Source organism: Eptatretus burgeri, chromosome 15 (assembly GCF_056783735.1).
Source record: "Eptatretus burgeri isolate ZD-2024b chromosome 15, Ebu_testis_v1, whole genome shotgun sequence".
NCBI lineage: Eukaryota > Metazoa > Chordata > Myxini > Myxiniformes > Myxinidae > Eptatretus > Eptatretus burgeri.
This window is the reverse complement of record NC_140975.1, coordinates 60,021,973-60,035,413: the sequence shown is the minus strand read 5'-3', so window position 1 is coordinate 60,035,413 and position 13,441 is coordinate 60,021,973. Positions and strand designations below refer to the sequence as shown.

Genomic DNA, 13,441 nt, shown 5'->3' with positions numbered 1-13,441 from the left:
TCTGAGCTCAAGCGTTTGGACATCGGGATTGCAGCTCTCTCTGAGGTTCGGAGACCGGATTGCGGCGAGATAATGGTGGGTGGTTACACCTACTATTGGTCTGGTCGCTCTGATGGTTACCATACCCAAGGAGTTGCTGTAGCTGTGTCCAATAAGCTGACCCCAATGATAATTGAGGTAACACCGGTCAACGAGCGTATTATGAGATTAAGGATTCGTCACTCCTTAGGTGTCATTTCCCTGGTCTCTGTTTATGCTCCGACTGAGGCAAGTGATCTCACCGTGAAGGATGCATTCTACGCCACACTCGAGTCTGTGGTTGATCAGTGCCCCAGACGAGATACACTTCTAGTCTTGGGGGATTTCAATGCATCGACTGGAACTGATAGGGACGGTTATGAGGTGTGTGTTGGTCCCCATGGGTCAGGAACTATGAACCAGAATAGCACTAAGTTCCTTGACTTTGCAAGAAGTCATGGACTTAGGGTGGCTGGTTCATGGTTTCAGCGCCCACAAGCTCATCGCTGGACTTGGTATTCCAACGCTGGTGATGTGGCAAAGGAGATTGACCACATCCTCATTGACGGTCGTTGGAGGATGATCCAGAACTGCAGGGTCTACCGGAGTGCTCAGTTCCTCAATACTGACCACAGGCTTGTTGTAGCAACTCTAAAGCTGCACCTTAAATCCTGGAGAATGGTACCATCCCAGCCGAGGCTGGATGTTACCAAGCTCAGGGATGAGAGAGTAGCTGAGGAGTTTGCGAACAGGCTGAGTGGACACTTGGGGGGTCTGGGTGCTTTGGGGGGTCCTGAAGAGTTGTGGAACGCCTTCAAGACCACCGTCCTTGATGTTGCCGGTGGATGCCTTGGAGCTCACCGCAGGGCAAAGAAGAATTTTGTCTCTCAAGGGACACTGGATACCATTGACCAGAGTCGCAGGGCCAGGCTGAATGGCAGAGCTGAGCTGTTCAGGGAGCTGAGGCGTAAAACTGTACGTGCACTGAGGGTGGACAAGGAGGCCTATGTGCGAGGAATCTGTGAGGGGGTAGAGCATCACCTGTGGACAGGTGATTCTCGTCCTGCTTACAGGGGAATTCGCGCATTACGTTCATCCAAGCCCATCCCTCGGAGCACTACTGTTCGAGCAGAGAGTGGTAGGCTCTTGACAGAGGAGTCTGAAGTGAAGGCCCGCTGGGCCGGTTACTTTGAGCGGTTGTACCAGGCTGATCCCCCAACTGTCGAGTTGGACGTCAAGGGTGTTACAATCCCTGTTGCTGACCCTCGAATCAACTGTGGTCCACCTACACTTGTGGAAACACGGGCTGCGGTGAACCAGTTGAAACGGGGCAAAGCTCCAGGGATCTGTGGCATCCATGCCGAACTTCTCAAGGCTGGTGGAAATGCTGCACTCGTGTCGCTGCATGCAGTTTTGTGCTCTGCCTGGAACACAGGCATCATCCCAACTGACTGGAAGAGGGGCCTTGTTGTCCCTCTCTGGAAAGGGAAGGGTGATCGCCAAGACTGCAACAACTACCGAGGGGTGACGCTGCTCTCAGTGCCGGGCAAGGTCTTTGCTCGGATAATTCTCGATAGGGTTCGCCACCATCTGCTTGAGCACCAGCATCCAGAGCAGTCAGGCTTTACACCAAAGAGGTCAACGATTGACCGTATCCTTGCACTTCGTGTCCTCACCGAACGCAGACGAGAGTTTCGGCAGGGGCTGCTTGCAGCCTATGTTGATCTCTGTAAAGCGTTCGATTCAGTGAATCGGGATGTCCTCTGGAGGATTCTTGGTCTTCGTGGGGTGCCACCAAAACTGATCGATCTGATGTCTGAACTCTACTCTGGTACTGAGAGTGCTGTGAAGTGTGGTGGTACCATCTCTGACTTATTCCCAGTTGTTACTGGAGTTCGTCAGGGATGTGTACTTGCCCCCACACTTTTCAGCACTTGTATGGACTGGATTCTAGGGAGGATGTCAGAGAGATCAAGTTGCAGTGCGTCATTTGGGAATGTCGAGATCTCGGACCTTGACTTTGCAGATGATGCAGTCATCTTTGCAGAGACTTTAGACATCCTCTTGGGGGCCCTCGAGGTGCTGAATGAGGAGTCGGAGCCATTGGGATTACGGGTTTCTTGGGTCAAAACTAAGATCCAGGCTTTCGGTGACATCTTGGATGCTGCTGTCCTGTCTGTGTCTGTTTGTGGTGAGGATGTTGAGGTCGTGGAGAGATTCACTTACCTTGGCAGTGATATTCATGTCTCTGCTGGCTGCGAGTTAGAGGTCAATAGACGTCTGGGTCGGGCCTGGGGAGTCATGGATTCACTGGATCATGGGGTGTGGCGCTGTCGGTACCTGTGCGGGAGGACGAAAGTCCGAGTCTTCAGGTCCTTGGTACTTCCAGTCTTGCTCTATGGGTGCGAGACTTGGACTCTGACCAAGGATCTGAGACGGAGACTTAATTCCTTTGGTACCAGGTCTCTTCGGAGAATCCTTGGCTATCGCTGGTCGGATTTTGTGTCCAACGAGCGGTTGCTGAGAGAGACTCGGATGAGATTTGTTACCTGCATAGTCCGTGAGCATCAGTTGCGGCTGTATGTGTACTGTACTGAAATGGAAGATGCTTAGCAGGCAGACACGAGCGGAAGGACAGTCGAGCCGGGCTGTGTTGTACAAGTACGAGCGCGGGCGTACTCTGCCCGGCAGCTCTCCTTTATTCGTACGCACACGCACGAGCCGGACGACTCCAGCATTACTACGACGCCTCAGGCGGCGCGCACACCTCATATCCCTTGCCGATACACTGACCCCCACGGCCACTCCTCCCATCATCACGCCCACCATGCATCATCACCATGCCCTTCCCCATAGGCCCGCAGACTCCACCACACTCCTCCCCCCTAAAACTATGATTATTAAATGATTACCATTATAAGAAGCATGCAGAACACGAAGGACTTCGTATAATAATCATGGAAATAAAATGAAAATAGCGAAGTATAATAGCACACCACATCATATAATGTGTCGATGCGAGCGCGTGGAGCAGTAAAGGCCAGGTTCCAAAGACGGAGGTGCACAAAGCCCCCCCCCCACTCTGACCGTGTTACCGATATGAAGCAGCAAATGAGAAGCACAGCAGCACTACGCAGCAAAAACGCCCCCAGGCGGCCCATGCTGACATGCCCCTCCCCGAGGTCGTGACGACCTTTCGGGCCAACCTCCCCCGGCCCCATCAAACGCCTCTGGCCCACTCCCCCCAGGCAGACCCGACGTAGATAAACATCCCGAGGCCGGCAGCCCGCTATCTGGAAGCCGTCGCGCCAGCCCTGATCGACCTTGGCCGGGGGCGCTGAACAGCGCCGCTGGCTGCATGCATCTAATGCGCCAAAACAACTCACGCACCACAATCAGTTGAGACGCCAATGCCCGTCCCAATGGCCTTGAGCGAACACAGAGAGTTGCGCTCGCAATCAGAGGTGGGGGTAACGCCGACCAGGGCACCAGTCTTGGTTCCGAGTCGATCTCCAAGACCCACACGGCAGCTAGACGGGAGCAACTCCATTTAACCCACACTGCAATCATAGGCTCGTTATAAATCACTACGAACATTATTCGAAACATCGCAAATTCAATTTTCCGTACAGCGTGCTTTTTTGATAAAATCCCAGCACATGACAAAGCAATTACCTGTGGCCCGGGACAATGGACGGCCAACCCAACCTTTTTATTCGCCACCACCGCTCCTGAACCCCCCACATCACATTGATCATAATACAACTCCCATTGACTGATCTCCGCCACATCCACTTTTACCCGAGAACTGCTGGCATTTATTTCAACAACGTTAAACTGCATCACTAGAGCAAGGAAAAACATATATGCCCTGAACAACAACCCACAACCCGCATCACGAGTCCGCTTCTTGGTTGTCGACTCGATGTTGTGACTCGCGACTCCCTTTAACGCCACGGGCTCACCGTCACCTGTCGAAGCTGCCTGCACAACACCGACGCGCATTGCCTCACGAACCCTGCCGAAGCGCGGGAACTCATCGCGAGCGAAGCGCGGGAACTCATCGCGAGAGCTGATACGGCTCTCGCCGCCCGCCAGAGCCTCGCCCTCGGTACTCGACGAAGGCCTCGAAGAGAGCACTGGCACATCTGGAGGTACGAACCGGAGACCCAGTCCGAGGTGCGCCAGCCAGTCCCGACCCAACAGGGGGGGCCCCTACCCTCGTACAACGAACACCGAGAGCTGGGCGCGTCGATCTCGGTAGCGCACTGAGACGTCGGCCCTCGCAAGCGGTGCAATCGCCTCACCGGTGTACGTGTATAACGACAAGGCCGTCTTGACCAGGCGAATACCGCGAAGACCACGAGCCTCCCGCTCATCCATGACCGACACTTCCGCCCCGTTATCCACGCAAAACACAGTCGGTTGGCCATTCACTTCGACCTCAACCGTGAAAGGCGTCGTCATCTCCGAACCAACGGAAAACAGACTCAACCGTGGTTGCATCTCCCGCTCTGGCTCGCCGGCATTGTCAGGCCCCGGTTGCAGGCCGATCTCCAGATCACTGGGGTCCTCTCGCACCTCGTCATCCAAGACCCCAACGGAGGCCCCCGCCATCCGACACACACGCTTCAAATGTCCCACCTTGTGACAATGCAAACACACGGTGTTCTTATACGGGCACATTTGTCGCAGGTGCGGACCCCCACACCCCCAGCAGCCGCGGAAAGTCCCTTTGCTCCAGGTGCGACCGTGCTGCGGTGCCCCCTCGCTCCAGGTGCGACCGTGCTGCGGTGCCCCCTCGCTCCCGGTGCGACTGTGCTGCGGTGCCCCTTCGCTCCCGGTGCGACCGTGCTGCGGTGCCCCTCGTCCCGCACCGCCAGGCGCGCGTGCGACCTGCGGCACTTGAGCCACCGCTCGGACTCCGGGCTGCGTGACTCGCGGCACTTGTGCGGTTACCGCGTGGACTTCGGGATTAGCCGACATGCCCCAGCTGGAGCTACTCATTACGTCCTGGCCAGCAATGGCGCGGACATCCGTGAGTGTCTGCTCGACAGACGAAGCAGTCACGACCGCCGAGTCGAATGTGATGTTGGTTAATCGCAGGATGGCCGCTACCATCTTTGCGTCTCGCAGACCAGAAATAAAACGATCTCTGAGCCTTGTCGGACGCTCCTCTGCCGTGAATTTGCAAGGCACAGCCGAATGCTTCACTCGTGCCACGAAGTCCGCAACGCGCTCCTCGCCCCCCTTAGCGAGGTGATCGAACTGGAACCGCGCGAGATGTAATGACTTCTCCGGCGCCAAGTGGGTCTTCATTTTCGCCACGATGTCCTGAAAGGATAGCACATCATCACTGGGTCTATTTGGAGCCACCAAATCACTCAGCAGGCGGTAGTGCTCCGTTGATAGCGAGGCGAGCAAGATCGCCTTGCCTTTCTCTTCATCCTCTACATCATTCGCCCGAAAGTAGCAACCTAACTGTTCAGAAAACAACTCTAATTCATCTCCCCCGAACATGGGTACATGTCCGTGTGCCGTGCCCCGACCTTCCGCCATGCTCCGTGAGACCCTTGGCTCCGTAGCTTGGAACCGCCCGAGTTACTTGCCGACCCTGCACACGCCGATCCGCAGATCCTCGTTCGCCAACTGTACTGTACTGAAATGGAAGATGCTTAGCAGGCAGACACGAGCGGAAGGACAGTCGAGCCGGGCTGTGTTGTACAAGTACGAGCGCGGGCGTACTCTGCCCGGCAGCTCTCCTTTATTCGTATGCACACGCACGAGCCGGACGACTCCAGCATTACTACGACGCCTCAGGCGGCGCGCACACCTCATATCCCTTGCCGATACACTGACCCCCACGGCCACTCCTCCCATCATCACGCCCACCATGCATCATCACCATGCCCTTCCCCATAGGCCCGCAGACTCCACCACAGTATGGACATGTGGCTCGTTTTCCTGACTCTGATCCTGCTCACCAGATTCTCTCAGCGAGGGAGTCTCATGAGTGGAGGAGGCCAGTGGGTCGACCACGTGCCTCATGGTTGCAACAGGTTGACCATCATCTCAAGGAGATGGGGATGGGCCTGGCATCTGCCTGGGGATGGCCAGACGGAGGCCCCTGGAGTAGCGGCGGAAAGTGGACGCAGCGACGTGCTGTTCTGGCACATGCTCCCATACCTGACCTGGAATGACCCATACTCTTCCTCGAGCTGGCCGTCTGACCAAACTGAGCAACCAGGCAAGAAGGACCTTGGTCAGGGAGGTGACCAAGAACCTAATGACCACTCTGACAGAACTACAGAGTTCCTTGGCTGAGATGGGAGAACCTGCCGGAAGGATACCAGTCTCTGCAGCACTTCACAAATCTAGGCTTTATGGGAGAGTGGCCAGACGGAAGGCACTCCTGTGAAAAAGGTACATGATGGCACGCCACGTGAAAGAGTCTGAGAGTATGAGTTAAAAGATTCTGTGGTCTGATGAGACTAAAATTAAACTCTGGCCTGAATGTAAAGCACTACATCTGGCAGAAAATGAGCACAGGTCATCACCCATCTAACATCATCCCAACTGTGAGGCATCATGATGGCAACATCATGCTACCGGGATGCTTTTCAGCGGCAGGGACTGGGGGACTCATAAGGATTGAGGGAACAATGAATGGAGCCAAATACAGGAAAATCCTTGAGGAGAACCTGCTTCAGAGTGTAAATGACCAAAGACTGTGGTGAAGATTTACGTTGCAACAGGTCAATGACCCCACTCATACATCCTAAGCAACACTGGAATGGCTTCAGAACAAGAATGTGAAAGCCCTTGATTGGCCCAGCCAAAGCCCAGACTTGAATGCCATTGAGAATCTGTGGAAAGACTTGAAGATTGCTGTTCACCGACACTCCCCATCCAACTTGACAGAGCCTGATCAAATCTGCAAGGAAGAATGGGAGCAAAATCCCCAAATCAAGATGTGTAAAGTTGATGCAGACATATCCAAGAAAACTCGAAGCTGTAATCACTGCCAAAGGCGCTTCTACACAGTATTGAGTCGAGGGGGGGGGGGGGCGGTTGAATACTTCTTGACGCAAGACATTTCAGCTTTTCACTTTTAATGAATTTGTAAAAATAATCTAAAAACATGTTTTCACTTTGACATTGTGGGCTCATTTTTGTAGATTGGTGACAAAAAAAAAAATAAAAAAATTGAATCCATTTTAAATTCAGGCTGAAACACAACACAACACATGTGACAAAAGTCAAAGGGTGTTCATACCTTCTGAAGGTACTGATATATACTGTCTGTATCTACATCTCGGCTGCCTTTCACTTTGCTGTCTCTGTCTCTCCTCTCGTGTGAACATTCGCACAGGTGAACTGGACAGTTCCTCTGAATGGGCGCTCGGGTCTGCTGGGGGAGCAACAAAATAACCTGTTCTGTGCGGTGGCTTGTGGCCGTGGAAAGAAGGCTGAGAGTGCATTCTGCATCACGCGTTCGGGCTTGCTTTGCGAGTTTAACGGTCGTCGGCTGCTGGAGAACTGGGTGGAACTCGGGGTGGGTTTTTCCTACCAAACTGCAAAACACACAGCACGTGACTTTTCAGTGTCTTGACTGTCGCGGTGCATGCACTTTTATCGTGGAGTACACATCTGCTGGCCAAACCGACTTCCCCTCCATTATGGTGATTTGTGCTTTGTAAGCAAAATCTAAAATCTGGTCATTTATTTGATTCCCGAATGTACTCTTTGAATTGCATTTACTTAAAGGAGTGTAAGGGAGAATTGTGGGTAATAAGATTGTTAAAGGGGAGTGGGGGGAGGGGAATACTAGTAGGTGGGGAGAGGTTATTTGCCTGCATGATTTGCAGATTTTCCCTTTCTTTAACCTTGGTTTTTGTGACTTGCTGTATTTTATGCAGTGTATTGGAAGGCATTTATATAATTTACATAAAACCTTGGTGATTGGGAAATCTCTAATTCGTATTATTTGAAAGCAAACTAATTTCACTTTCTCGGAAGTTGAAGCAAATATTTTTTTTTTTTTTTTTCCTGTAAAACATGGAAGGGACAGGTGTTGTAGTTTTATTCCAGAATGAATCCAAAGATTTTCTGCGCAAAAACTCACCCTGTCGTCTTCTGGTAGTGGGTGTGATTGGGGTGGGGGGAATTTTTTTTGGATCGGGTTGGTTAAACCCCCTCCTCTCGTACTTCGACCGTCCTCAGCTGGAGTCTTAAGTTTAACAAATTGACCTGCTTCAGTTCTAATCCTAAAACGAGTCTTTAAAGTCAACGCCTTTTCAGCGTTCTTTTGTCTGTTGTTTACCGACTGCTGAGATCATGTTTAGGCTCTAATCCTGGCTAAACGTCCTGCTGACAAACTTGGGCTTCCGTTGTAAATGTCAAACTAGCCTGTAATGCGTGAGGACTGACTCTGGTTTGCACAATTTCCCATTCCCTCATATTTCATGGCGATTCCTCCTTCGTCTCTTGCCTTGACGTGTGTGCAGTTGCCAGAGCGCCTGTCATGATTTGCGGTTTAAGCTTTTGCCTGAAACTGTTCATCTTGTGGTTGTGGAGAGAGGGTCCAAATATTTAAACAGAGGGGTGTTAACATCAATAGACAAGCGTTTTCCTTTTATTTTATTCTCCCTTTCCCCATTGCTGCTTTTAAATCGTGCAGAGCTTGTGGGACAAATGTGCTCTCACCTTCAAAAAATAATGATTTTAAATTCCGCTTGACTTGCACAAATCAAATCCCTTACTCTGTCAATGATCATTCCCTCGTGTCAAAGGAGATGCTCGTGCTTTTGGATTTTGAATCTCACAGGCGGCTTCAGCCTGCTGCCTGTCCGTCAGTGAGGAGCTGATCTTCTGTGGCTGCGCTGACGGGACGGTGCGCATCTACAACCCAGAAAACTTGCGGCTGATAGTCACCATCCCGAAACCTCATCATCTTGGCCTCGATGTGGTGGAAGGCATTGATCCAAGGTCGGTTGCTGCTTTTGACCTGCAGGGTTCACTCACTTAACGCTGATCAGTCCTTATGAGCCTCATTCATTCCGACTATTGCTTTTCACTTTATTCCTTTGTTGGCTTCTTTGCACTGTATTTTTCTCAGTTCCCGTTCAGCTGAATCCATTCTTTCATTCGTTTCTGAAAACAATTATCTAGATGGCACTTTCCCTTTCATAGAGGATGCTTTTAAAGCTATGAATTCAAAGTTGAAGGCCTGCTGATGATGTGTTACAAGTTGTTGGAATATATTCCAACAATTTGTATTCCAACAACAATGTATATATATACATTTATATTTTATTTTTTTCCATCAATGTCGATGCATCAATGACATGAAGGAATGAGGTCGGAGATCATTTATTATTACCTTTCACATAGCTCCAAAGATTTCTCATTTGTCATATGTAAAGATTTCTCATTGCTCAACTTGGTCTCCCAGGGTGAGCTTGCTGCATCGCCGTTGGCAGATTATTGGAAATGGAAACCACGGTTTTTGGTCTCAAGAGCCATCTATATATTATGTATGCACCGAAGCTGCTGATTTGAGAAAACAAAAGGGGGAGGACGATGAGAGCGTAGGAGGAAAAAAAGAGCATTTGGAGGAGATAGGATTAAGAGGGGAGTTGGGCAGAAATATGTATGAAGCAAATGGGTTGTAGTTTCTGCCATATTTTGGGACATAATAAATGGATGGTCCCTGAATATGGACCACCATTTGCTGAAAGTTCTAACATATTTGGGATATAATAAATAGATGATCCACTAATATGGACCACTTTGACTTCCGGTTAGGGGTTGCTCCAGGTTTTGGCAAATCTGCAACTGCTGTTTTCATGCACCTCAATAAAAGTTAAGTTGTTTTTTATTTTATTTTTTAACCGGATCCGTCGTGTTTTTCTGTTATATTTTCATCCCCATGTTGCTGTTTGAGTTTTTGTCCATGTTAATCGGCAGAAGGTAGAGTCCATGTTTTCCATGTTAATCGGACCTCGTTGTGCTGTATTGTCAAATTCTTTGTTGTGTCGCTCAAGCCTACTCATCGGATAGCCGGCGAGCAAAATTGAGGTTGTTTGTCGTTCCACTTTTTTCCCCCCCAAAATTTGGTCCTTTCTTCTGTCCCCTCTTCACTTCAAAAAAACAAACAAAAACGTTTTCACTCAAATATGATCTCATTCTGCGTTACACCTGAACTGTGCATCCTGTACCTAATTCTTTATCTATCCCTTTTCTCAATATCTCCACACTGAATCTTCACTGAAGGAAATGCTTCTTCCTTTAAAAGTTTTTGAAAAAACATTTTAAAATGCTTCAATTTCCTTATTTCATCCATGACTAGCAGGGGTATCTGACGTTGCCTGGTACTGTCCTGTTGGTATTTTGAAGAAATCAATTTTTTTTTTTGTGGAAGCCGAAAACACTTCCCTACACCCACTAAGGAATGGGGTTGGGGATCATTTAATATTACCTTTCACATTGGTACAAATGCTTAGGCACAATATAGTGATTTAGGAAAAGAAAAGAAAAAGTCCAACTTAAAAAATAAAATAAAAAAATTTGGCCTAAAGCACTCCCCCGGCACTCATTGATGAACCTCTGAAAATTTGATGAAGATCCGTTTGGCCATCTCTGAGAAAATGTGCTCTTCTTCATCCTCACGATCTATTCCTCTTTCTCCTCTTCCTCCCCCTCCTCCTCCTCCTTTTTCTTCTTCATCTTCATAGAATATTTTACAAACATCTCACCAAAGCTCTCGTTCCTAGTGCACCACCTTTCTCCACTAAAAATTCCATCCATCCATCCCATGATCGTGATCTCCGTTTGTCCATTTCGGGAATCTTGAGATTCCCCAGTTTGAGAAGTCCAGTTTGCAGACATTGTCTGCTCACCACAAGAAAATCCCCATTCATATTATTTTATGGTGTCAAACCCCTCCGTGGCAGTACCCTCCCCCACATCTCCTACAACCCCATGTCCTTCCAACACCACCTCTTCTATATCCTCCTCTCCAGTATTCCTCCACTTCATGTCTCCTCTTTCTGCATCGCCCCACGCCACCCTCTCCAAGCTTCACCCTCACCCCACCCCCTCAAAACTTCCTCTCTTTATCTCTTTGCTGATTACTCTACCTTTTGCCTTGACATTCATCATCCTTCACATATAGAGGCAGCAGTCTCTTCCCTCTCTTCAGACCTTAACAAAATCACAAACAGGTTAAACACAAAATCACAACCTGAATATGTCTTTTAATCCTGAGAAACCCCACACACTCACTCTCTCTTTCTCTCTCTAAAAGGACAACATGGCAAACCCTCCTAATCTACTTTCTGAACGACCCTCCTTGAAGAAGTTCAGTCACTCAAACTCTTGGGTCTCACTTTCATCGATGATCTTTCTTAGGCAAACTACATTTCAAAGTTGGCCATCAAAGCCAGTTGCTGACTGTGCATCCTCCATCATGCAAAGTCGTTCCTTGGTACACCTGAACTCCTATCCACCAACAAGGCTTTCATCCGCAGCTTGAAGGAGCATTGCTCTCCCCTTTGGGCTGGTGCCACTGCCTTGCACCTTGCTCACCTTGACGACGTGGAAACCAACTCCTTCAAGATCATTGGAATCTCTCGCGATGAAGCTGAATCTATGGGCCGATCACTTTGCCATCTCCGAGAGGTCGATGGTCCTTTTGTCTTCTTTAGCCTCTTTTCTGCTCTTGCATCTTCTCCCCTCTCTGTGTCCCCCCCCACCCTCTCAGGTATCTGCAGGGCCCATGCGGTCGACCAGCAACCCCCTTCTCGTGAAACTCCCAAAATCCAGAATCGCTCCTCACCTCCACTCATTTGTGCCTCTTTTCTTCTCGCCTCTGGAACAAACTTCCACATCCTCTTCAATCTCGTTTTCCCCTCTAGGTCTTCAAGACTACTATCCCAGATCATTCCCCAACCAAAACCATAATGTTTTCAACCCCTGTTAACCCCCCTTCTCACCCAAAGCCCACCTCCTCTCAAATTTCCAGTTTTTTTCTTCCTGCCAGTTTGATTCTATATCCATTTTTTCCACCCCACGCATCCTCCTCTCCCCCTGTTTTCTCCCCACATCCCCCATTTCTCCAAGTCCCCCTCTGTTCTCTGGTGTTAGTGTTTCCCCCCTCTCTTTACCGTTCCGTTTTTCCTCGTTGCGTCCCGATCCTTTCAGTGTTCTCACTTTTCCACGCGCCTTGACTCCATACAAAAATGAAAGCGGCTGCAGCCACAACATTTCCTGTTGCTCTCACTAACAAACGGCCGTGAAGAATATAGAATCACGGATACCCTGTAGTCGTGAAGGATTGCAGTAATCTTGTGTGATAAACAAAGAGCTCATCCAAGGACAATTTATGAAATAATTTGGAACTTTAAAAAATCTTTCTAATCCAATAAGGTGCTTTGGTTTTTCTTGAGTCACGATTGTACCATCAAGGTAAATTGTTACATCATAAACTTCGCATTGTGCGCCTGTTGTTTTTACAGCCATGTGCCTCAAAAACGATCCGAAGAACGGTTCCCTGACACTGTGGCACTGACCTTTGATCCAACGAATCGATGGCTAAGCTGTGTTTACAGCGATCATAGCTTGTATGTGTGGGATGTGAGGGATGTACGCAAAGTGGGAAAGGTCTACTCGGCACTCTACCATTCCTCGTGTGTTTGGGGTGTTGAGGTGAGAAAGAATAGGCTCGGGTTTTATTGCGGCGAAGATTTTGACACATTTACGGATGAGATCATTTTTCATATTTATTTATTTATTTATTTATTTTAGCTTGGCTATTTTGTTGATCGTCTTTTCCATTTTCCCTTCTTGTGTTTGGCAAACCGTTGCTGAGGTGTGTCTTTCCATGGCATTGTGCAGATGTACCCGGCAGTGGAGTGTCCTGGAAAGGGGTGTTTATCAGCTGGGACGTTTGTCACGTGCTCCTCTGATAACACTGTGCGCTTGTGGAACCCATATTTGGAGTCTAATCCAAGCAGCGCTAACATCCATCGTAACATTTATAGCGCCGTAAGGTTTTCTCGTTATTCATCGATTTTTCTTGTTTTGCATTATCTTCTTGCGTCGATGCCGTTTAGTTCCTTGACAACTTCTGATTTTCTTTTCACCTTACCTGCATGCCTAACAGGACTTGCTCAAGGTGATTTATGTGGATGGGAACCTTCAGTTCCTCCAGGATGTCGATCCCAACCCAACAGGCGGCACCGACAAGACGGATTCCACATTTTCCGAAACTAAAACTGGGATTCGCACGCTGCGTGTCAGCCCTGATGGACAACACTTGGCTGCTGGCGACCGTGTTGGGAATGTCAGGTGAAAACTGTCAACATTTTCCGAAATAAAATTCTTCTTCTTTCGAATGCAACACAGGCCTGTTGGTAGAATA

At 49.3% G+C, this 13,441-nt stretch overlaps 1 protein-coding gene across 4 annotated transcripts in view; it reads left to right on the top strand.

Moving 5' to 3' along the window:
* MAPKBP1 (mitogen-activated protein kinase binding protein 1) overlaps window positions 1-13,441 on the top strand; it is a 148,466-nt gene that overhangs the window by 44,724 nt on the left and 90,301 nt on the right. For all 4 annotated transcript variants that reach the window (XM_085856233.1, XM_085856235.1, XM_085856234.1 and 1 more), the window contains 5 exons: window positions 7,391-7,573; window positions 8,846-9,006; window positions 12,537-12,726; window positions 12,916-13,065; window positions 13,184-13,368. In XM_085856233.1, coding sequence (XP_085712359.1) covers window positions 7,391-7,573; window positions 8,846-9,006; window positions 12,537-12,726; window positions 12,916-13,065; window positions 13,184-13,368 — 869 coding nt within the window. The remainder of the gene's footprint in view (window positions 1-7,390; window positions 7,574-8,845; window positions 9,007-12,536; window positions 12,727-12,915; window positions 13,066-13,183; window positions 13,369-13,441) is intronic.